The 25,518-nt window shown below is 51.9% G+C and overlaps 1 protein-coding gene and 1 non-coding gene across 2 annotated transcripts in view; one reads left to right on the top strand and one right to left on the bottom strand.

Moving 5' to 3' along the window:
• The window catches only part of CHST8 (carbohydrate sulfotransferase 8), a 124,410-nt gene that overhangs the window by 46,660 nt on the left and 52,232 nt on the right, over positions 1 to 25,518 (bottom strand). Inside the window, exon 2 of the mRNA XM_057534655.1 lies at positions 20,083 to 20,298. Coding sequence (XP_057390638.1) covers positions 20,083 to 20,212 — 130 coding nt within the window. The 5' untranslated portion in view covers positions 20,213 to 20,298. The remainder of the gene's footprint in view (positions 1 to 20,082; positions 20,299 to 25,518) is intronic.
• On the top strand, positions 3,482 to 3,554 carry TRNAV-CAC (transfer RNA valine (anticodon CAC)). Its single transcript has one exon. It is a non-coding gene; the product is annotated as a tRNA-Val (tRNA).

The raw sequence follows: 25,518 nt of genomic DNA, 5'->3' as shown, positions 1-25,518 counted from the left end.
ATACTTTTAAGTAGCACGATTCCCATGATGAACCCTTGCCGCTAGCCATGCAGGATCTTGGGCCCCACCTAGACCCAGAGAATCAGAATCTGCATTTTAACAGGTTGTCCAAATGATCTGTAGTTATGTTAAATTCTGAGAAACACTATTCTGAGTCCAATGGCTTTCAAAATCGCTTGCACAGCGGAGTTGCCTGGGGAGCTCTGAAAACTTCTGCTGCTTGGGCCTCTTCCCCCAGAGATTCAGATTTGATTGGTCTTAGGCATGGGGCAGCTTGGGCATCAGCTCTTTAACACCTGCACAGGTAACTCTAACACGGAGCCCGGGCTGAGAACTGTTATTCTGGGTTGTGGGTGCCCCTCCCGGTGCCCGGGTAGATGGAAGCTGTGGCATGCAGGCAGCTCTCACCCAGCCCTGCACTCCTCAGCCAGGCTCGGTCTGGAACCCGTGGCTCAGAAAACCTGGCAGATTCAAAACCCCAATGTCATCCTCTCCAGCAATAACAGTTTGAAATGCTCGGGTTTTGCCTGGTAGCTACATGCCTCAAAGAATGAAGACCCTGGGGAGGGAAAGAGGGTTGTGCTGGTGAGTGCGCCCTGGTGGCATTTGAGGTGGTGCCTCAAAGACAGCTGAGGAGGGAGCCTGCCACTTCACTACTGCTGCAGCGGGACCTGCCAGGGCCACCAATCCTTGTTCTTCTGCTTGGAGAGAAGATACTGGAAGATGTGGCACCTCCACAGATCCCTGTAGACTGGGAGAAAGCCACAGGTGGCAAGTGGAACCTCATTTCACCCACCCACTGAGCTACACTGGTTCCTGAAACAGCAGCGAGCACGGCCAGGCTACAGACCCTTCACGTGTGTCAGGGATGGAGGGACCTGCGCCAGGTGATGCTGGGGTTACCTATGGCAGGTAGGGGCTGTGAGTACCAGAAACCCCAATGCTGGGCTCAGGGCCTCATGGCTGGTTCCTGGCTGCTGTCCATGGGCTGAGGGCCCACACTGGTTGGCCAGTCTCCATCTACATCATTTCTGAAGGAATCACAAACTAGGGGGCTATGGGGTTCTATAGCATGTTCCTATAAATGAGGTTGGACAGATGGTGGAGAGAGAGATGGATATACAGATAGGCAGGATGCAAAGGCAGAGGGTGACCAGGGCAGGAGCTAAGCAGGGTTCCAGTACCTTAGCTGGGGTGAGGGGAGTCCTGAGACTGCAGCAAGGAAGCCCTCCCTCCAGCTTTTGGCTCAGGGCTGCCCCCACTCAGGGTGAGGTGTTTCCACTCTTAGGCTTCTGTGGGACAGTCTGCCTAAAGTAAGGTCTAAAATTAAGGCCCAATATCACATGCTGCCTTGACACCTGGTGAAATCAGGAGGGCCTCCAATGGCCCAACTGCAAGTCCCCTCCCCACTCTGCTCCTGCAGATGAGGTCCCCTAGCTAAATAACCACCTATCAAGGGGACCAGGCACAGTTTCTGCTTACCCTGAGTAGCAGGTTTCAGTGCCCTACCAGCCCATGGAATTATTCAAACAAATCAATGACATCCTCCCGTGGGAACCAGGGGGCACCCCACCCTCTTGATACTACTAGCTTGCCTCCCACAGCCCCTGCTTGTTCTCTCTCCATGTGACCCTAGGGGCAAAGCATGCAGTGTCCTTCTCCCCCAGGCTGTGAGTGACTAATCAATGGCTGTTGAGTTCATCTGTCCAGTGTTGAGGGTTCGCCATCCCCATAACTATAGGCTGGGAATCCTCTTTTACCAATGAGGTGAACAGGAGGTGATTAAACAGGTGCCCAGCTCTAAGAGTGGGGCTACAATGAAAGGGGCCAGTGCACAGACTCAGAAGGTACACATTATACTTCCAGGGCTGAGCCGCATTTGAAAATAAAGTCCAAAGTTTATTACTATCCTTATTTTCCTCCCTAACAAGATTAAGATCTTAGAATGCTTAAATCCAATTACTGTCCCCATACACACTTCCATGTTATTGCACTTCCTAAACTTGCAAAATGAGTGTTTATTTTTTTTACAGTAAATATTTATTTACATTTATCTACATACCTACAACTTATTTCCTTACCATTATTTCTTGCATCCCATTCTTTCTGGTTAAATTTTCTTCTTACAGAATTACACTTATGCAGTGACTTATCATCAAAATAAAGCCACTTCTGGGAGTGAGGGGAGTGCTGATGATAATTACACCAGGCCACAGGTGTAAATCGGGGCTGTCCCAAGCAAACTGGACCCATGGGCAGAGGGTTTGATGCCTTCTGAGGGTGCTATTTATAGAGAGGCTGCACTCCAGCTCAGCACCTTAGTCAGGCCAGAGATCTCACCTCCTGTCTGTGTAGACATCAAGACCCCAGTCCTGGAGGTGGGACGTCTAGAATGACTGAGTGAGGAGCTCGGCAAATTCCTTCTCCCAAAGAAATGACAGAACAGGAAAAAAAAAAAATCAAAACAACTGTTTAAGAACTCTGGAAATTGACCAACAGTATACAACATATTAGGAAACATTTATTCAAGAACTTCTACTGAACTCTAGGAAGAATAAGGTAAGCCTACGGCATTTTAGCCCGTGGCTGCTTCCATCACCCCGACTCAGTTCCCTGGTGGTTGAAGTTCTACCAAGGTAGAGCAGGCCAAGAAGACTGAAACATTTCATGCCCAGGAATGTTGCTGAAAATAATAATTCCAAATTCTCAGCTAGCCCAAGGTTGTGATATGGGTTGAGGGAAGCAATAGACCATGCAGAAATTTAAAGTGAGATCTAGGAAATGAGACAACTAAAGTGGACTACAGATAAAACCATACTTAGAGGGAAATTTATAGGTGTAATATCTACATTAGAAAAGAAGTATCTCAAATTAATGACCTAAGCTTCTGCCTTAAGAAACCAGAAAAAGAAAAGAAGAGCAAATTGAACTCAAAGCAAGGAGAAAAAAGGAAATAATAAATATCAGAGTAGAAATCAATGAAATAGAAAACAGAAAAAAAAAAAAGACAAAAACAGTGAAACTAAAAGCTGGTTCTTTGAAAAGATCTACAAAATTGACAATCAGGAACAAAAGAGGGGCCATCACTAATGAATATAAAGAAATACTATCAACATTTTTATGCTAACAAATGAGACAACTTGAGTGAAATAAACAAAGCCCTAGAAAGACATAAATTACTGAAGCTGACTCAAGAAGAAACAGAAAATCTGAATAGACCTATAGCAAAGAAATTGAATTAGTAATTTAAAAATCTTCCAGCTTCAGATGGCTTCATTAGCAAATTCTTCTAAACATTTAAAAAAGGAATAATGCCAATCCTTCACAAACTCTTCCAGAAAAATAAAGGAGGAGGAGGAGGAAATACTCTCAGCTAATTCTAAGACCTATGTTAATCCAGTACCAAAGCCAGACAAAAAACATCACAAGAAAAGAAAACTACGGACAACTATCCCTTAAAAAATTCCACAACACAGGGACTTCCCTGGTGGTCCAGTGGCTAAGACTCTGCACTCACAATGCAGGGGGCCCAGGTTCAATCCCAGGTCAGGGAACTAGATCCCACATGCTACAATTAAAAGATCTCACATGCCCCAACTAAAGATCCCGCACACGGCAATGAAGATCCCACACACCACAACTAAGACCTGGTGCAGTCAAATAAATAAATATTAAAAAAAGAAAATTCCACAACACAATCCTAGCAAAATGAATCCAGTAACAAATAAAAAAGATTATGTACTATGACCAAGAGGGATTTACCTTAGGAATGCAAGGTTGATGTATTAATGTAATATATTTTATTTACAGAATAAAGGATAAAATCATATAAACATCTCAATAGATGTAGAACAAGCATTTGACAAAATCTAACACCCATTTAGGGTAAAAAAAATTTTTTTTCAACAAACTGGCAATACAAGGAAACTTCCTCAAACTGGTAAAGGTGATCTACAAAAATCCTACAGCTACCATTATACTTAATGGTCAAAGACTGAATGAACGCCTTTAAGATCAGGAATAAGGCAAAGATGTCCACTTTCATCACTTCTATTTCATATTGTACTAGAGGTTCTAGCCAGTACAATCAGGCATGGAAAAAAAAAAAGGCATTTAGATTGGAAATGAAGTAAAATGCTCTTTATTTGCAGACAACATGGCCCTGTATTTAGCAAATTCCAGGGAATTCACAAAAAGAACTAGAATTAATCACCAAGTTGCAAGGTACAAGATCAATATAGAAAAAGCAATTTTATCTCTCTATATTAGTGATGAACAGTCCAGAAATGAAATTAAGAAAAACAATTTCAGGGACTTCCCTGGTGGCACAGTGGTTAAGAGTTTGCCTGCCAATTGCAGGGGACACGGGTTCGAGCCCTGGTCCAGGAGGATCCCACATGCTGCAGAGCAACCAAGCCCACGTACCACAACTACTGAAGCCCACGTGCTCTAGGGCCCGTGAGCCACAACTCCTGAGCCCGCGTGCCACAACTACTGAAGCCCGCATGCCTAGAGCCCATGCTCTGCAACAAGAGAAGCCACCGCAAGGAGAAGCCCATGCACTGCAACGAACTGTAGCCCCTGCTCGCCGCAACTAGAGAAAGCCCACGCGCAGCAACGAAGACCCAACGCAGCACCCCCCCCAAAAAAACAAAAACAAAAACAATTTCATTCACTATAGCACCAAAAAGAATAAAATACTTAGGAATAAATTTAACAAAAGAAGGGTAAGACTTGTATACTGAAAGCTATAGAATATTGCTAATAGGAACTAAAGAAGATCTAAATAAATGGAGAGGCATTCCACATTCACGGATTGGAAGACTCAATATTGCTAAGGGTGCAGTTCTTCCCAAGTTGACTGTTGGATTCAATGCAATACCTATCAAAATCTCAGCAGGCTTTTTGTTGGCAGGATAGACTGATCCTAAAATTTACATGGGAACTTGCACTGTCTTTACAGAGACTCAGAATAGTCAAAACAGTCTTGAAAAAGATGAACAAAACTGGAGGACTTATACTTTCTGACTTCACAACTTATTACAAACCCATAGTAATTAAGACATTGTCCTGTTGGTGTAAGGATCAACAAATAGATCAATGGAATAGAATTAAGACACCAGAAACAAACCTTTACATTCAAGGCCAATTTATTCTGAACAGAGTGGCAAGGTAATTCAATGGGGAAAAGATAGCCTTCAATAAACAGTGCTGGGACAACTGGATATCCACGTGCAAAAGACCATTACCTCACACAAAACACAAAAATTAACTCAAAATGTATCATGGACTTAGATGGAAGAGCTAAAACTATAAAACTTTTAAAGGAAAACATAGAGGAAAATCTTTATGACTTTAAGTTAAGCAGAGATTTCTTAGATACAACGCCAAAAGAATGATCCATAAAAGGAAAAAAAATAAACTGTACGTCTTCAAATTTAAAAACTTTTGCACTTCGAAAGACACCAGTAAGAAAATGAAGACAAACCACAGATGGGAGAAATTATTTGCAAATCTAATAAGTACTTGTATCTACAAAATAAAAATAACAACTCAATAAAAAGACAAATAACTCAATTTAAAAGATGGGCAAAAGATCTGAATAGATATTTCACTAAAGAATATATTCAAATGACTATTAAGCACATGAAAATATGCTCAATAGCACTAGTCATTAAAGAATGCAAATTAAAACCACAATGAGATACCACTGCATACTCACTAGAATGCCTATAATTAAAAAGACAGATAATAACAAGTGTTGATGAGAATGTTGAGAAATTGGAACCCTCATACATTGTTGACAGGAATGTAAACAGTGTAGCCATTTTGGCAACAGTGTCTTTAAAAATTCAACATAAAGTTACTAAACCATCTAGTACAATCTAGCAATCCTACTCCTAAGTATCTACCCAAGAGAAATAAAAAATCTGCATGTGAATGTTCATAGCACTATTACTCATAACAGCCCAAAAGTATAAACAATCCAAGTGTCCATCAACTGGTGAATGGGTAAACCAAGAATCCATGGAATGGAATACTATTGAACAATAAAGCGGGATGAGCTACTGATGCAGGCTACATGATGAAAAGTGACCACAAGCCTGATGCTAAGTGAAAGAAGCCAGATGTAAAAGACCACATATTGTATGATTACATTTATGGGCAAATCTATAAAGACAGAAAGTAGATTAGTGGTTGCCTGGGGCAACAGGGAGTGACTGCAAAGCGCCTGAGAGATTTGGGATGGAAATTGGGGGCGGGGCAGAGGACAGTGGAAATATCCTAAAATTGGATTGTGGTGATTACAGAGCTCTGTAAATTTATTAAAAACTACTGAAGTGTACACTTAAAATACGTGAATTTTATGGCATGTAAATTATACCTGAATAAAGCTGTTTTGTAAAAAAGGCTCTAGCCGCAGGCTCGGTGGCAGGCCACCCCTGGCACTCACTGCTTCTTCGCTAATCCGTCTCATTTTCTGGCTCCTGGGATTTCCGTTTCCTTCTGGAGTTTTAAGGAAGTTGTAGGTTCTGTTTTACCCAGGGTGGGTGGGAACATCACCTCTGTCAGCCACTCTACCAATATTTGCTTTCTTGGGATTCTGGCATTTTCTGCTCCCTGAGGAGGGCTGTGTGTTCCTCTCAGTGAAGCAAATGGAAGAAATGAAAAACGGGCTTGGGGGAGGGATGTTCCAGCCTGGGTGTGAGCTCCAACTGACCCCCAGTGTTGGATCTGGCTCCCTTCTCCCTCTCTCCAGGACACAGGATGGGTCAGATGGGGGTCATGCCACGCTAGTGCCCTTCCTTTCTCTTTCTCTGGTGCGTGGAAAGTCCCAGCACGGTTTCAGCCTCAGACCCTAATTTACAGGTCCCCAAGTGGAAGGAGGCAGTTCTCGACATCACAGGGCTCCTGGGACCAGCTTGCTTGGGAAGGAGGCGGGAGTCGGGGTGGGGAACACCAGGACTTCTCCATCACCCTACTCACTGCTGCGTTCCATGAGCCCGGGGACCTCACGGTCCTGTTCGCTGCAGAATCCCAGTGCCCGGCCACGTGGGGACTCAACATTTCTCGTACGAATGAATGAAAGTGGAAAAGTGCCCCCTGCAGTAAGCACCCACCTCCTTCTGGGCCAGCGGCCTTCCTGCTCTCGCCGACTTTCATCCCAGTCCCCAGGAAGGGACAAGGCCCACACACATTTTGCAAGCCCTGTATATTGTACCTGCTTGACGAGCAGACTTGGTTTAAGCCCAGAAAATCCTTTAATTACTGCTGCTACTTCTGGCTGGGTTCTGGGAAGGAACTAATTCGAGCAGCAGTCACTCGACCTGACCTATTAAGAATGTAATTTCATTATTTGGTCTGCCCCGGTCGCGGGCAGGGGGTTACAATAACTGGTTTTGCCAAGTTCCTGCTGGAATGGCAATTCATTCCTCACCCACTTCTGTGGTGACAACCCGCAGACAACTCCCACCCTGGTGCCCAGGCCCTGATTGTGTGTGTCCCACGCCTGCTTGTGGCAGATGGCAACGTCAGTGTGCGCTCCAAGGAGCCAGCCCCACACTTCAGTGGGAAGTGTTCCCCACGTGAGCTGTGAGCCCGAGGCGCGCACACACCTCATGGTTGTGCACATACACACTTGTACACAGGATCGCGGATGAGAGCCAGACACACACACATTCACAGAGGTCCCCGTCCTTCACCAGCAGATCTATGCACAAACCAGAACGTGTCTGCAACACACAGGAATGAAGTACACCCCACACATCAGCGTGGCACTGTGTGCAGGCCCCCAGGCTGGCCCTCCAACAGTGTGTGTCTCAGCTCTGAGGGGCTGTCAGGGTCACCCATAAGACCCTGTGTCTTTGGGATCCAAAGACCTGGGTTCTAGTTTAGGCACTGCTACTTCCTGGCTGTGTAACCTTGGGCAAGTGACTTTGCCTCTCGGTGCTTCAGTTTCCCTATCTATAAAATGGAGACAAGCAGCTGTGAGGTTTCAGTGTAAAAATATCTATAAAGCAGGTAAAGTGCAGTGCCTGGGACACAGGAGGCACCTGGCACTCATACCATCGTCACTGCCCACAACACACCCCCAGGTGCCAACTCCCTGGGTGCTATTGGGACTCTCGGGTCCCACTCACAGCCCCAGTGTCATTGCCACTCCCTGGCCCTTGCCTCCCTGACACCTCCGCTACCCAGTCATCTTCTGGGCCCCCCAGGTCTCAGGCCTGAATGGTGAACAGTGATCTGGCAGGGCTCCTGGCCCCCTGAACTGGGCAGCAGCCCCTCGGGCTCTGGGAAGCCACCGTTGGTCAGCAGACACCTGGAGAAGCTCTGCCCAGGACTCGCTTGGGGCCTGGTTTGAAGTGAGTCCTGCCAGGGCTGGAAAGATAAAGAGTTCCCTGCCCACCAGGGAGACCCACTACCTCTCTGTCCTGGGGCGGGGGTGGTGGGGGGAGTAGCTAGGGAGGGTGGGAGGGGGCAAGTCTCAGACTGAGGGAGGGCGGGAGAGTGGACACAGCCTCTCCTTCCAGCCCATCCAACCAACAGGCGGTGACAAGCGTGACCAACCAACTCTGAAAACACCTTCTAAAGTTTGAGCTGCCACTTAAAAATCAGAAGAAATGATATAATTATATGTTACAGATTCCTTGTTTCTTTGAAAAACTAAAAAATAAAAAGGAGGATCTGGCCACCCTGGGCCCGCATTCCACACGGCGCTCCTGGCTGGAGCTGAGCAGCGGCCCTGCCCCAGGAGCCAGGGACCATCTGTGCCCCCCTCCCCTCCCCCACCCCGTTCCCTGTGGTCTCCCGGCCCTGGCAGTTCTGCGCTGATACATTTTCTGATGGGCCTGGTGACCCAACACCATTTTTTTTTGTTGACATTTCCCCTCATCCCTTCCTCTTTCCTATCTCCCTCTCTGCGGGGCAGGCCCAGACCCTGAGGGCAAAGTTCAGAAGCACCCACAGATGCTTGTAGCCTTTGGAGAGGTGGGGTGGGGGCCCCAGACTCCTTCCAGGCTGCCTTTTCTTCCCAGGACCTAAGCACATTCAGACACACAACCAAAACGTGGTGAGGGGTTCACAGATCACCCCCTTGGTCCAACCTAGCTTTGGAAACCACCTGGGCTGAGAACCACTGGCCGGGGACTGGACCCTTGACCTGCTTTGAGGACAAGCAAGCTGGGGTGAGCAGGTAGCTTGGACGGGGAGCGCCTGCTCTATGGTGGCTGGTCTTCAGGACTGCTGAGGAGGGCTGGGAAATGCCATGGCTAGGCTGCAGGGCGTGGTAAGAGGCAGCCCCCAGCTTCCTGCCTGGACCCCAGACGGAGAATGGGAAGACCCGCCCGGGGCTCTTCACCCCTCCGTCAGGAGCCAGCCAGCTGCGCAGGGGCTCCTGAGCAGCAGCTGTTGGGGACAATGGAACCCATTTAAGTTCAGCTATTTTTCCCAGATAAATAAAAAATTTTAAAAGCGAGAATTGTCCACTGAGTCCTACCATGATTCAAGTTAAAACTGTAGCGCCATAAATCCTGGGAGATAAGCTTTACAATGAAAACATCGGCAGACACGTAACGATGAGCTTCTGGCTTAGATGGGATCTGCCTGAGCACCCAACTTCCTGCAAAGATTTCGGGAAGGAGACCCACACTGACCCGAAGGCTACAAGAAAGGCATCATCATAATAGGAGGGGCCAGCATGCCCACCCGGCAGGCAGTCGGTGCCCAGGTGAGAGCTCCACTTGGCCTGGCCCGAGGGCATCCCTGATCGGCCCACCTCACCATGGACCCGCATCGGCCTCCAGAATCAGCCTCCGGCACTTCTGTTGTCATAACTACAACCATGACATTTTCGGGGTTTAAAAAAACAAGAACCAGCTATGAAGAAGGATGACAGTCGTAGCAACAGCCTTGTCCTTAGACCAGGTTCTGGCAGAAAACCATTTCTCTGCTGCCCACGTTAGCAACCTAGGACTTCTGGAAGGTGAGCAGGGCCTGGATAAGCACATGTCAGGACCCGACCGGACCCTTCCCCAAGCTGGCAGTGAGATTCACTGTCTCCCCAGCCTCTCTCCCAGAGCCCTGAGACTGCAGACCAAGTGGGGCTGAGTGGGGAGGCAAGTCGGAGCAGGAGGCCACCCCCAGAGCCCTGTGCCACTTTGGGATTGAAGTCTTGCCCTGCCCTCCTGCTCTCCCTGGCAGAGCTCCTGGGCTGAGTGGGGGGCTTGGCTCTGATGTCAGGTGACTGACTCCTCCTCCATCCCCCCACTGAAGGTGCCTGGTTGGTGCATGGGCACAGAGGTGGGGAGGTGCGGGGTCCCTGCTAATGCCAGCCCAGGTGTGCTCCCCACGGTTGCCCAGACTAGGTACTTCTGGGGCATCTCACACACAGATCTTGAGCCCTCCTCCTCCTCCCTGGATATTTCCTATTCATTCTGGGCCGGGCAGATGGGAAAGGGGTCACCCCACACCTGAGCCCCGCTCTGGGCTCACGGAGTAGTGACTCACATCGCAGGTGAACAGAGCCTGATTCACCTCCCAGGTGGGGGTTTGGCGGGGGGGGGAACAATCAGCTGCTGTGGAGACACAACCTGAAACCGGGGCTTCCGGGGTCGGCATGAGCATCGGAACCGCCAGCCCAGCTCCGCCGCTCAGCCCCGCCCAGACCCGGACACAATGGGAGCCCCAGTTTCCCAGCTGCACTGTAATTTCAGAAGGTGTCTTTGTGTGGGTTTTATTAACCAAGACGCCAGAGGAGCCTTGGGGTTGGGGCAGGGAGTCTGGCTGCCAAGAAATCTGCTGGGTGTCGGCAAGAAATGCCCTTTGAGGAGACGGTGGAAAAACAGAAAATACGAGAACTGCTGACCGTGACATTAACCAGCAGCAACAGGTGAGGAGGGCAAAGTGAGCCTCGGAAGGGCTTTGCAAGCAGGCAAATCTGGGTTCGAATTCCAGCTCCGGCCACTCTGTCTGTGGGACTTTGGGCAACTGACCTAACCTCTCTGAATGTAAGCTGAGGACCATGATGCCTGCGTCTCACTGGGTGAAGGAAGATGAAATAAAGGCACCCGAGACAGTGCTTGGCGCCAATAAACGATAACTATTACTAGGTTTCACGCACACTGAAGCTTAATCACATTGTCTCATTTAAAAAATTATCATCGTACACGTGTGTGGAGCTCTGTGGTTTTCAAAGGCATCTTTGTCCAGTACGTCATTAGAGCCTCAGACTGATCCTGTATTCTATTTTTAGCATTTTACTTTAGTTCCTTTAAAACATGTCTTGCTCTTATTGGATACGATTGTCCCCATTTTCCGTTCTGCTCTCCTTTTTACTTTCTCCACCCCTAGGAACATTTAGCATGACAATGCTGGGACCATTTTCTATTAATATCAGTTTTCAGATTACAGTGATAAGATGTCTGTTTCCTAATTTAATTAGGTGATTCCTGTTATGAGTTCCTACATGCTCGTTATTTTTCACTTAGCATATTCTAACGCACCAAAGGAAAAGTGAGGCACCAGCTGGAGGCCTCCAGGGCGTCTTCCGCAGTGGGGAGGGGGGAGCCCAGGAAATGGGGGCCACAGCAGAGAAGCAGATGCCAGGGGGCTGCAGGCCGGGGTGGTGTCTCAGGTGAGAGAGGATGGGGGCAGAGTAACTTCCACTGCAGACGGGCCCGCAGTGGACACTCCTGAGGTCAGGGCGTCCCAGGGAGGGCTCTGTGAGGGTCCTCCCCCCAAAGCAGACTTCAGAGAAGGCTCCAAAACCAGCACCCCCAGGGCCTACCAGCCCCCCCGGGCTCTGGTGCCCACACTTGAGGGCTGCGTGTTCTGACATGGCCCCCCTTTCTGGCACTCATTGTCCGATTGCCCTGGAGGTCCCATGTCTGCCCCTCCATCAGTACTGTCCTCTGCACAACTCCAGGGGGCGCCCTTCACACCACAGTTGAAATCAACACTACCCTGGAATTAGCCTAGAACACAGTGTGAGTGGTGCCCTCGACATGTGTAGGCCCTGCCTCAGTGCTCCCACCCGACCAAGGCAGGGCTCAGCCATCGTGCCATGGGCTCTAGCCACCCCTGGTCCCCAACCCTCCAATCGCCCTCACTGACCCCACCAGTTTCCTTCCCTAGGCTGGCACAGTGATGGCTGGGCTGGCCCAGCTCACTGCCCGCCCTGTGGCACCAGAAAGAACCCCCCACAAAGCCACTCTGGAGTTGAGGAAAGGGGGGACAGGAAGCCCCAGGGCCACGCTTGGAAGGACCACCGCTAAAAGCATCCTGACCGCAGCCCTGACTTTGAGAACCCAGTGTGTTCTGTGACAAGGAGCCGGCGTTCCAGAGAACCGAAAACTCAGTGGGTGGCTTTAACCAGAGTTAAATTTTCTTTGCTGTGGTCATAGAAAGGCGAGGCGAGGCAGGTGAGGCAGCCTTTGTGAGCCCTGGGCGGCGTTTGGTGAAGACAGTTTGAACACACACGCTTGCAGGTGCGTTGTTTAGAAACACTGGGTTCTGAGAGTTCCAGCCCTGCTGATTTTGCAATGATATATTGCCAGCTACTTAACAGGATGGATCACTGCAATTACATGTCACTTCTGATATTCACAGTCACAACAAGGAGGTGTCAGTTTCACAAGGGTTGTAGGAAATATATATGACGTTCGACAATGCTGTTAGAAAAAGGTTTCAGGAGACAGACTTGAGAGGATTCTAGTAAAACCTACCTGCCCGGGCAAAGCAGACAGCTCCATGGAAACTGGAGGGGCTGGCTCCCCTGGCCGGGGAAGGAGCGTGGGCTTAGGCACACCAGCTCCAGCAGGCTGCCCGTACCCCAAGGCCACCTTGCCCAGAGAAGGGGGAGGAGGGACGGCCACCGCGCTTATGGTTATTCCATCACCCTCACGTGGGTGAGCTGCTGAGAGCGTCTCAGCAGTTACCCCTGTGGCCCTGGCTCACCCAGGGCTTTTGGCCTGGTGGTGTCTCAGGGCTACAAGGGGTCACACCTGGACAAAGACAGTCATTGTAGGAACAAGACAAACCCTCTGACATTGACCCCTGCACATGGGCACAGGCAGGGCCATGTGTCCCTGGTAACCATGGAACCGAGAGTGAGGGCCACGCTTTCTCCAGCCAACACAGCCCTGCCTCCAGGGGACCAAAGCAGGAGCTCTGTCAATTTCTGAGTCAATTCTGGATCTGTTCGTTTCTAACTGTGAGATATTGGGCACAATACTTAGCATCATGCACTCTGGAGAGGGACCACGGGCTCCCACTGAGTCTCATCCAAATCCACTTCACTGCTTCTGCTGGAGGTCAGCATCTTGTCACCTCTTGTGCCCTGGAGAAGGCCAACAAGCAATCCACAGCCCCCATCCTCCAGGAAGCCCTCCCGACTCCTCCAGCCAGGACCTTGCCCTCGGGTGTGTGAGAGCGAAGGAGTGAGTGTGTGACCTGTCTGAATGCAGGTGGAGGAGGGATGGGCAGGGTGGGAGCTTCCTGCTTTTCTCGCCCGTTCTTGTGGTCTGTGAGTCTGGAACCCTGGGTGGAGGAGTCACAGTGCAACTCCACACACCCTGCCCAGCATCTCAGATGCCATCTGCCCAAAATAGAACATGTGGTCTCCAGCTCCCTCCTCTGACCACTCCCTGTCTGAAGTGTCTGCCTCGGTGAGTGGCACCCTAACCCCCATCTACCAGAGACAGACACTCTGAGCTAGAGTCACCCTGAACCCTGACGGCTGCCCTCCTCACCCTCCTCATCCTCCCACCCATGTGGTCACCAACTCTGGGGTTGCCGACCCCATGATGGCCCTGAACCACCTCTCCAGTCCCTGCCTGCCTGCCCCAGGCCTTGCCATCTCTTCCAGCCTCACTCAACCCCTCGCAGCCACTCTCCTTATACTTGTGGTCTCCTCCTCTGCTCCTGCCCACAGGTCCACGACATGCAGTCACTGGAGTGGGCTCTCTGATGGCCACTGCACCCTCAGAATCCCCAGAGCTTTCCTGCTGAGCCTGCAGCAAAGGCTCGCTCCCTGCAATGTTCCAAGGGCTCACGGGGCCCAGCACCTGGCTGTGTCTTCGGCCACTAGTCTGGATCCCCGGGTCTCACTCCAGCCCCTAATGCACTGGGAGCTCTTCCCATGCACATTCTCTCATGCCTCTTCGATCCACACTCTTCTCTCTGCCAGGTTCTGCTCTGGGACCAGACAGGCCAGACCGAGCGAGCGTCACTGCTCTTGGGAAGGCAGTAGGTGCCGCGGGCAACAGCCGGCTGCCTAAGGATGAATCCGGGCTCTGAAGCCCAGAGCTTTATGGCCCTGGGCACAGCTTGTAACCTCTCTTACCTCGGGAGTCTTGTCTGTCAAATGGTATAACAGAACTTAACTCAGGGGGTTCTGAAAGTATTAAATGAGTGCTAAGTACTTGTGAAGTGCTTGTCTTAGTGGTGGGCACTCAGTGAGTGGCTGGGAGCGTTAGCCCCCCCATCAGTGTTTTCTGCGTGTCCATCCTGTAAGTCTCAGGACCTCATTTATTATAAGAATTACATGCATTAAAACATGTAAAGGGCTTAGCACAAGACCTGGCACGTGGTAAACTTTTGTTATTATTATTATTCCTGGATGCCCTGGGGCCTGGCTATGGACCAACAAGTCAGCAGAGGCTGTCCTGTCTGCACTTGGGGCCGCTGAGCCGTCACTGTGGCTGCCTTTTTCCCTCGGCACCCCAGCACTGGCCTCAGTCCCCAGAGACCCTCCCCCCCCATCACAGCTACATGGCTTTGGGGGAAGCAAAGAGCTACTTCACTAAAACGTGGGGTGGCTCACTCTAAGGAAATCCACTCTGCCAAAACCAAACATTTAAAAAAAAACCCAAAAGACAAAAAAACCTATTTGTAGTGTGCCAGCAACAGAATCTGTATCATAAGGTCACAGTTTTAAAATATTTCAGTGAATAAGCCAATCAATCCACTGTTCACTTTGGCTTCATGGGTCACTAACAATGCTTCGCTTCACCCCATTAAAACAAAATCCATCCCACTTAAAAGAATGAAGAAGGAATGATAATAATTAGAACATCACAGGGGAGGGGGCTGGGGGACGGATGGAGGGGGAGGTTGGGGTTAGCAGATGTAAGCTTTTATATACAGAATGGTCCTCCTGTATAGTACAGAGAACTATATTCAATATCTAATGATAAACCATAATGGAAAAGAATATTTTAAAAAAGAATGTATATATATGTATAATTGAATCACTTTGTTGTACAACAGTAATTAACATAACATTGTAAATCAACTATACTTCAATTTAAAGAAATAAATTAAAAAATTAAAAAAAAAATAAAAGAACATCGCTGGACTTGCCTAGTGGCACAGTGGCTAAGAATCCGCCTGCCCATGCAGGGGACACAGGTTCGATACCTGGTCCAGGAAGATCCCACATGCCGCAGAGCAACTAAGCCCATGCGCCACAACTACTGAGCCTGTGCTCTAGAGCCTGCAAGCCACAACTACTGAGCCCACATGCCACAACTACTGAAGCCTGTGCACCTAGAGCCCGTGCTCCGCAACAAGAGAAGCCACCGTAATGAGAAGCCCGCGCACCGCAATGAACGAAGAGTAGCCCCCACACGCCGCAGCTAGAGAAAAGCCCGCGTGCAGCAACGAAGACCCAACACAGCCAAAAATAAATAAATAATTAAAAAAAAAAAAAAGAACATCGCATTGTACAGCCCCAAATGAATGAACAGTCTAGGCACAGGGTCAGTGGCTAACTGACATCCCAAAAGAAAGCCGGGCAGATGTGCGTCTCCCAACGGAAGAACATAGGACCACACATGAATTCTTGCCAAAAAAAAAAAAGAAAAAGAAACCAACCTGCATCTGATCAAGCTGCTAAATTGACTTAATTTATAGGGAATAGGAAGAGCAGAAGTCTGGGCTGAGCTATACCAAACAGGCACGATCAGCAAAAATCCCAGCTGCGGGAAACCTACAGGACCTGCGACCCAGTTTCCTCCAATAAATAGCAAGAGAGAAATAAAGATGTGCACGGCCTCTTATGCACTGAGAGAGACTTAAATGACTCATCCACCAACTGCGACATGTGGACCTTATCTAGATACTGGATAGAACAAATTGGAAATAAAGGTATTTATGGTATTTGTGGGACAACTAGAAATGTGAACACTGGTCATTTGGTGAGATTAAAGAACTGTTGAATGTTAAAAAAAAAAAGAGTTCTTATCTTTTAAACTGAGAAATATATTGAAATATTTATGGCTTTATGGTTACCAGGGGGTAAAGCGGGGCAAGGGGGGAGGGATAAATTGGGAGACTGGGATTGACATAGACACACTACTATATATAAAGTAGATAAAATAAGAACCTACTATATGACACAGGGAACTCTACTCAATACTCTGTAATGACCTACGTGGGAAAAGAACCTAAAAAAGAGTGGATAGGGACCTCCCCGGTGGTCCAGTGGTTAAGACTCTGTGCTTCCACTGCAAGGGGCACGGGTTCGATCCCTGGTCGGGGAACTAAGATCCCGCATGAGGTGTGGCGTGGCCAAACATAATTAAAAAAAAAAAGAAAGACTGGATATATGTGTATGTGTATAACTGATTCACTTTGCTGTACAGCAGAAACTAACACTACATTGTAAATCAACTATACTCCAATAGAAATTTTAAAAAAAATTGATGGCTGAATTGATAGGCCATATGGTATATGCTTCAAAAGGAGAGAAGTGGATGGGGCTATGGATGGGGCCCTCTTGAGGCTACTGGGTGTTGGGTGCATGGGGTTCATTGCACTATGCTAATCTACTTTAGTGTGTGTTCCAAGCTCTCCATAATACAAAGTTCATAAAGACAGGCAGCTCATAAAAAGTCAGTGTGCCCAAACACACACATGGAGTGTACCTTCTGTACCCCCAGGGCCAGCACATTGGGATGTGTTATTCCCGGTTCTGGTCTGCTCTCTTCCACTTAGGGAAGGGGCAAGTGTAGTCTCCCGGGTCAAGAAGTGAGTTTCCTGAGGCCTCAGGGCCTGGCAATATTGGAGACTGAAAAATAGTAGGATAGGTGGATTCTCTGATACCCAAGAAAATCTAATCTTAGAATGAAGGTAGGTTAACCGGCAGTGATTTATGTTCCAGGAGGTTTGATTTAAAATATAGCAAACATTTTGGAAAATATCGCTTGGTTTACAAAAGTTGGCAGCCCCATAGGATTGCATCTAATGCACAAACCAGGTGAGATTTGCTGACTGGTCTCTGAGAAGTTCAGGTGCTTTTAACAGCTGGTAGTTGCATGGGAGAAATCTGAAGGACACCCCCAACCCCAAGGGGCCACAAACAACTAAAGGCTCTGCCCGCCTTCTCAAGCTTGTTTCTGGATCTTCACCTGCCCACCCTCCCCCTGCCACCTTGATCAGTGCCACCAACAGCGGATACCAGACACTCCATTCCCAGGGAAGTTTCTGCTGCTGGGAAAGCCAGAGTAGCCCGTGTGGAATTTCCTCTGAAGGTGCCCCCCACCATCAGCCTTGCCTGATCCGGATGACAGGGCAGACCCCACACATCCACACCTCCCGTGGGTAGAAATCCTGACTTGTCCAGGGCCCTTGGGGCCACCCACCCATGCAACTGGATACATACACTTTGTAAGTACTGGTTTCCAACAGATAAATGTAATCAAGGTTTATATGCTCAAAGAAGCCAACAGGATGGGATTGTTTCACTTGAAAGATCAGAAGAAAATTGTAACTAATGTTGTGGAAAATTACTTTGATATTGCTTTCTTGGTACCGAATCACAATTAGGCTGCTGTGAGAAGTACAGGGAAAGAATAAATGAATAGCAACAAATCAACACAAACAGCCTGTGTCAGGAACACTTTGCTCAGGGAAAGTAATGTAAGCATTACTTAAGGTTTTATGACTGTGTTTGATGTGATTTCCGTAGGACGTCCAGGTTGCCCATCACCTGGCATGTGGCGAGGGGGTGGTCCCACTCCATCTACAGCCCGAGGAAGGGAGCTCAAGACCCAAGTGTGCTCCTTGCCTGGGTTTGCCAGGCCATTGCCATCCCCGGCTGCAGCGGGAGGGGAACCTCAGCTTCCTGCCATCCTACACGCCCTGCCAGCTGAGGCTCCTCCCCTGTTCACCACCCCCCCCCCACCCCAGAAACCCCAGCCATCCGGTGGGCTCCCACCCCACCAGTAATCAAGGAGATCCGCACGTGCATGCACTGGGGCAGCTGTGCAAGGCAGTGCTGGCTGGCGGGCGGGACAGGAATCCACGTCTGCAGAAGACATGAGGGGCAAGGGCTCTGCGTTGCCAGCTGCTACAGCACGGTGGGGGGTGTGTGTCATGGCCACCAGACCCCGAGCCCACCCAGGAAAATAACACCTGTCCCCAGAGGAGACCACAGATGGGATACCCAGGTGGACACCACAGACACACTCATGCCTTCTCTCCCTGGCTCGTCCCATAGAGCGCAGACACTGGACACGCAGATCCTCTGCCCACGTGTGCTCCAACCACACGCACTCACCAAGACCTGTGCCGAGGATACACGGTACCATTAACCCCAAGCCCTGTCTGAGGGCCCTTTTCTGGGAGCTCGCTTCTGCATATATGACCCACAACTGCAGAGACCAGCTCTTAGCGCCCCTGCTGGCGCTGCCTGTGGAGCCCGGTTCCGCTGACACAGTGAGCCGGCCACTCTGGGGCTCACGTGAGGCTGCAAAGTCTCCGCAGAGGACCAGCTCGGTCATGGGCCCCTGCTTTTGCTTCGTCAGAAGCCAGGAAGCAGCCAGACCCACCTTCGACGGCCACCCCCTAGGAGGGTCTGGCCCAAGCGTGGGTCAGCCCCAGTGACTCACCCACTGCCTCCTGGAGACCCAGCGCCTGGGCTGCCTCTAGCTGACTCTCTGTGATGAGAGAATCAACTCATCAGCCTCTCCCACCAGGGCCTCTGAGAGCAGCTGCCAGGCCCAGGGCCCCAGCTCTGGCCTCCTCGTGCTCCTTCTGCCTTTCCACGTGTTGCCTACAGGCCCCCAGTCTGAGCCTGGGTGCAGGCTGCCCTGAGCGTGTGCGCCATGGCTGAGGGGGTGCTGGGGAGGAGGGTGCAGGCCTGAGAGCCCTCCGCACTCAGGGCCAGGGGCCCCTGTGCCATGTCCCGCACTCCTGTGCTATGGGCTGCGGGCAGGGACGGCACAGGAATCTCTCTGCCTAACTCCCCAGCCTCCACACCTCCTTCATTCTGTTCGTGTCCTGGAGCACAGGGCCGTCATCACGGACCCTCCCCTAACAAGGCCTCCAGGACCACTGCTGGGAAACGCTGGTGCTCGGGCCTGGCAACCACGCTTTCCTCTCACCCCAAAGCAGAGTGGTCCCTGGCCTTGGCCCCGAGCCGGATGCCCTCCAGCCCTGCCGTGCTCTCTGTGTCCCAGCAAGAGGGGCCTGGCCTGAGCTCCCCTCTCCACATCCTATCCACTCCGAGGCTCCAGAACCATCCTTCCTGCTCTCCCCTCACTACCACCCCACCTCTGAGTCAGGGAGGGTACTTCCCTCCAGTGTGTTAGGAGGAAGCAGGTGGGGGGCCAGCAGGAGCCACTTAGCTTCACAAAGCCAGGAGGTACCCCGACTTCCCTGACCAGGCTGGAGAGGCTGAATCCGAGGGGTCCCCAGGGCTGGGCAGAGAATCAGAGTCCCATTTGGGAGGCCTGGGCTGAGGGAGAAGGCATTCATCTTCGGATGTCCGAGACCATGTGGAAGAGGCCCCGAGAGGTGGCAGAATCCTCCTTAAATCTCGGTTTCACCAAAGGCAACAACCAGCTGAGAGATGGGCAGCCTGTCTGTCCTTCCCCAGAAGAGCGCACAGGCCAGAGGCCAGAGGCCAGAACCCTGAGGCTGGTGATCTGACAACAGACACTGTGTTCCCACACTGAGGCTGAGGACCACCAGGAGGAGGCCAGGACCCCTGCCTTGGCACCAGAGCAGCGTGGAGACCTGCCCCTCGGGCGGGAAAGCCGGGGCCAGCAGACGGCGGGGCGGAGAGTGAGGGCTCACCTGGCACCTGCTGGAGGGCGAGCTCCGTGGGGTCCTGCAGGCTGATGAAGAGGAGGAGGCCTGCGGCTCCGAACAGCAGGATGGACGAGAACATGCAGGCCAGCCGCATGGTTCCTGCTCGCGGGGTCATCCAGGGCTCGCTCTGGGGTCACCTCTCGGGTGTGGGAGGCGCGTTCTCCCCTCATCGTCCACACCAGGTGTCCATCAGGCCACAGTCTACGGAGCAGCAGAGGAGAGAGACGGTCCGTCACTGAGGCCCAGGGCCCCAGTCACCACACTCGACCAGCATAATCCTGGATCCCTCCACCCTTACTCAGGTGCATCCCTTTCACGTTTTCAAGCCCAAGGAGGTGAAGGGAAGCCCCGTCACCACCTGTGGCCAAGACACCAGCTTCCTGCCAGGGTCTCCTGTATCTGCACCCCTAGAAAAACCATGGAGAGAGACACTGCCCAGCTCCTGCCCAGGGTTGCCCAGGGTGGATCCCCATCACCCACAGCCGGGGACAGCGGCCACCCCCCTGCAATGTCCAGGCAGGAATCTGGGTCCTTCTCCCTCGCAACTGGCCTGCTGGACAGAAAAGCTCTTGGGTCTCTCTCTGCCCCGGCTCCTGTTTACAGGGTGCTGGGGACAAAGGTCTCCACGGAACTGGAGGCTTCGAGAAGGAGCCTCCCAGGCCCAGAGGATGGCAGGGACTGAGCGACTCCCCACCCCCACCAGCCAGAGCTTTCCCTCCCTGACAGACTGAAGGATGGGCTGGTGGGATCGAGGCTGCAGTGGATAGTCACACCTGCAGGAGCTGAAGCTCTGGCCAGATCACGGTTGTCCCTGCTCTCAAAGCCCCGGGGCCTGGAGCTGAGACGGGGCAGCCAGACCCAGATCTGACAGACCCCAGGCTCAGAGGCTGTGTCCCTGCAGATGGACCCCCACTGCTCTGGCCGCTGCAGACCCAGAGCATGCCTGCGTGGCTTGTCCCAACCCTCGTTCCTCCTGAAGTAGAAGAAATTGCAAATACACCAGTACCAACCAAGAGACATCAGTTGGGCCAGGCTGTGGGTCAAGATGGGAGTACCCCGGGACTTTCCTGGTGGTCCAGTGGTTAAGACTCCGCGCTTCCACTTCAGGGGGCGTGGGTTCGATCCCTGGCCTAGGGAACTAGGATCCCACATGCTGCGCGGTGCGGCCAGAAAAAGAAAAAAAAAAAAAAAAAAAGATGGGGGTGCCCCAAGGCCATCTGCCCAAGGGAAGGATGTAAGTTCCTGCAGTGGGGCGGGGCTTGGTGGGGTGGGACAGGTGCGGAAGGGGAATCCGCCCAGTAAGCTGTCACTGGGTCCCCTTACCTTCACTGGGTCCTACCCCCCCAGGCCCAGGGATACCACCCTCTTTCCACCCAAGGAGCCCTTGGGAACTTGCCCCTCCCTGGCACAGGGCAGTGCCCGAGGGAGGCTGAGGCCAGGTGGGCAGCTCCCAGCAGCCTCCAAGGGCACAGCTGGGTGGCTGATGGGGCCCCAGACCAGATGTGCTGCTCGGCACAAGGATGGTCCCTGCCCGGGGTCTCCTTGGTGCGATACTTTGGTCAGGGAACCCATCTCTGACCTGGCACCCAAGTGCTGGGGGAGGAAACCCTAACTTTTTTCCCTCTGCATCCAACCTGAGGGGCGCGAAGCAGGAAGTGATACTAAGAGAAGCCCCTCCCTCCTCTGCCCAGACAAAGATTCCCAAGGACTAGACAGTTCTCAGCAAAGCTCTGAGGCTGAGGAGAGTTAAATTGCAGGTTTGGGTTTCTCCCCTCTACAGTCTCTGTAATTATTTTTGCACTCAGTTAACTTTAATTAACCTTCTCCAGGCCTCCATGCACGGGAACGTGCCTGAATGCCGGGCTCTCTGGGCTGACCTGAGCAGGGGTTTCCCACGGCCTCCCAGCTTTTATGTTTGGGATGCAGTGCTGAGCCGGGCTCGGTTTGCCTCTGGAGTTGGCTCTGGGGTTCCAGCTGGCCCTGACCTCGCTGCAGTGGCCCCCTGCCGCAGAGAAAGATGGCTGCTTCCTGCCATCACCAGGGACACTTCCACCCTGGGCTTGCGGTGGGTGAAAATGGGTAGCCACGTGTCCCCAAAGGCTCAGACCCTGAAGCCCCTCATGAAGGGCTGTGACCTCCCCCTCCGTGGTTGCCCCAGATGGGACTGTCCTGGGGACCTGGCTCGTCATCCTGCAAAGACACAGATGCAAGAGTGCAGGCCCCAGGCTCCGGGTAAGGACGAGGCCACTCTCAGCGCTGCCCACAGCATGCCCGGCACCCTGTGGTCTCCCAGGCCCTTCCCTCAGCGATGACAGGCCCTGAGTGCAGGCCCCACAGGGTAAGCCTATAAGCAAGGCCGCAGCTGTAAGGACACCCAGCTTATGCTGGCCATGGTGTTGGCAGATCTCCTCCAGCCACACCGGCCTGCAGAGTCAGACACGAGGCCAGGAGGCTGATCTGATCTAGGGTGAGCTCCGACGTCAGGACATTTCGTAAGGAGGGGGAGAGGGAAGGAGAGAGGAAGGCGGGACGAAAGGATGGCAACTTGATGGCCAGCATACACAGCTGCCCGGTTAAACAGCTAATAAAGAGCTGCCTGATCTCGACCCAGAGACTCTATTGGATGAGAAAAGGGGATTCAGACGCACATGTGATCATCATCGCACGGTCTGTACAGTGGCTGGCCCTGCAGAAGTGAGTACAAAAGAGCTGGTCAGTCCCTTTCTCTTCCTAATCTGTCACACTGTCGCCGTTCAAGCCAGTGTCGATTCCCCTTGTCCTGCAGCCACGACCTGTCCTCACTTGTTTCTGAACCTGCCCAAACCCAGCCCACCCAGTGGAGCCAGGCTCCAGCAGCCCATGTGCCTGGAGCCGGGATGAGGACCACATCCCTGCCTCCAAATCTGGGGGAGGAGAGAACACAGCCCCAGGACCTGCACCTTCACTGTGGCAGGAGCGTCAACCATTCAAGTGTCTCATTTCAGCGACTCTTCTCTTTGTTGGCCCCCAAGAGAATATAAGCCCCTTCCCCACCAGCCCAGGGAAGCTGGTGTTAGAGCCGTGCATGGCTTCCCCTGCCCAGACCCAGCCCTTAAGCCTCGGACCCCAGCCTTCCCGCGCTGGGACCCTCCTCCCAGTGGTGGCTCTCACTGAGAGACCATCTGATTGGCTAACTCCCTGCTCCACGTAAACAAGAATCAAAGGTTAGCATGCCTCCCCTCCTGGGAGACTGGTTTGCAGTCTGCCTGGGTCTTCAGTGCCCCAGGAGGGGGCCAACATCACGTTATCTGTAGGAACCTCCTTCCTTTAAAGGGAGGTAGCTGAGAGGTCACGAGCAGACCACCAGACACTCCAGAGGGTACGCACATCTGACCCCCTACTGTTCCCGTGAGGGTCCTTGTCTTCAAAGTCACACGTTATTTTCAAGGCCGTGGGGAGAGCTGTCCAAAGGCTGTCTCCCTCTCCTGGGAGTTGAGCTGCTGCCTGGGAAGGGGACACCACACTCTATCACAGGCTGGGGCCGGGCTGCCCGGGGCCCAGAAACACATTCACAGGCCTCCGCCCCCCGCTGGGAGGACTGGTGCAGCACAACACGCACTGCAACACCCTCGGCTCCGATGACAAGTGGAAAACCCTCCCCTACTTCCCTGCTTCCCTTCCAAGGCCAACAGACAATAAGAAAATTCAAATAACTGGGGGTGGAAGGGGGAGGGGGGTGAGGCAAGAAAAATAAACAGCCCACTGAGTTTCCAGAAGGTCCTGCCCTCCTCACAATTTCTAGTGCTCCCAGCGGCTTCTCTCCCTGAGGCCTGAATGGCATCACCAATTTTTACAGTAAGAAAAAGAAATCCAATTAATCTTGTAAACACCTCCTGGGACACAGGGCAGGGCCAAGGATTTCTCCTATTTCCTTATTTATCTGATTTAAAAATTCGTCTCTAGAAAATTCACTTCAGGGCACAAGCAAGGACTTGGGAATTCAGCCAACAAAACACACGCACCTCCAGTGGCGAAGGGCCGGCAGGCAGACGGACGGACGGCTCCAAGGACACACTTGGTTGTGGATGCTCCGAGGCCCAGACACTCACCCCAGTCACCCAGAGGACGCTGTGCCCCACTGGAGGCGGCAGGATGCATCCAGCCACGTGCCCACTGGGTGCACTCACTTGGCGTGCAGACCCCGGGCCCAGGAAAGTTCTCTGTCTAGTCAGTCTCCACCTCTAACGGGCAGGAGCGAAGAATGACGTCCCTCCCGGCTGAGGGCTCCAGGAGAAGCTGCTCATCGGGAGAGAGGCTGCTATGGCAACTTGAGGAGAATGGAGACAGGCACTGCCGTCACCTTGAATCCGGCACCGAGCGTTCTGCCAGGGCAGCAGACGGGGCCGCGCCTCCAGCTCTGCCCCCCCACCGAGGCCGGCGCTGGGGCTGACCTCCCGGCTTCCCTCCTCAGCCTCCTGGCCTCAGTAACTCATTTGCTCTTTGCTGAAACAAAGCACACAGCCCAGTCCCCTGAGAACACCGCCTCCATCTGCTTACTTCTGAGATGGGGTTCTTCTTGACTTCAGCTCTTTATAAAATCCTGCGGCTAATTAAAACTGCTCTAACGGCAGTGGTGGTAGCAGCAGCAAACTCTGGGACGAGTCCCTCCAGTTTTTATGCGTAGGCATAAAGTTGCAATGCTCTGCGAGGATGACGAATGGCTGCAAGCGTTGAGACTCTGAGGCAGGGCTGCAGACTCCCACTGCTGACACGTGTGTGTGTGTGTGTGTGTGTGTGTGTGTGTGTGTGTGTGTGTGTGCTGACCTGGGTCCCGAAATGGCCAGGGCCCAGCCTTGGCACACCCAAGTAGGCATGGCAGCACCCCATTCCTGGGGGAAGCAATTCACTTGATATACATTCCCCTGTTACAAGGCAGGGAGTCCTTCCAATCTCCCATGCTCTCTGCAGGGGGAGAGAAAGGGGAACGCTAAGGTGAAGGCCGAGGCATAAATCAGGCTCAAACAGCCCCAAGCCATATCCCCACGGCCCCACTAGCAACACCACAGCCCAGCTTCCCACCACTGCGCACACAAAGAGGATGAACGAAGGCCTGCAAACACACAGCCACGGCGAGCGGGTCCCGAGAGCCTGGCCAAGGTGTCACAGGCTGCAGTGCCTTCCACTGCTACTATGGGTATCATCTCTGCCCAGAGCGTCTTATATTTTCAGGGTGTTTTATGACAATGGAACAGGGTCGTGGAATAGTAATTCTACAGGTAGAAAAACTGAGTCCCTCCCCACCCCTGCCCAGGCAGTACCTCCAATCTTGTGAGCATGTGTACCTCAGTTACAGCCCTTCCCCCACTGTGTGGAGAGCATTCACATGCCTGTTTCAGACTCTTTGCTCATCTTTGTAGTCCCAGCACTTAGCACAGTGCCTGG

This window comes from Balaenoptera acutorostrata, chromosome 19, assembly GCF_949987535.1.
Source record: "Balaenoptera acutorostrata chromosome 19, mBalAcu1.1, whole genome shotgun sequence".
Taxonomy (NCBI): domain Eukaryota; kingdom Metazoa; phylum Chordata; class Mammalia; order Artiodactyla; family Balaenopteridae; genus Balaenoptera; species Balaenoptera acutorostrata.
The sequence above is the reverse complement of the archived record's forward strand: the minus strand, read 5'-3'. Positions and strand labels throughout refer to the sequence as shown.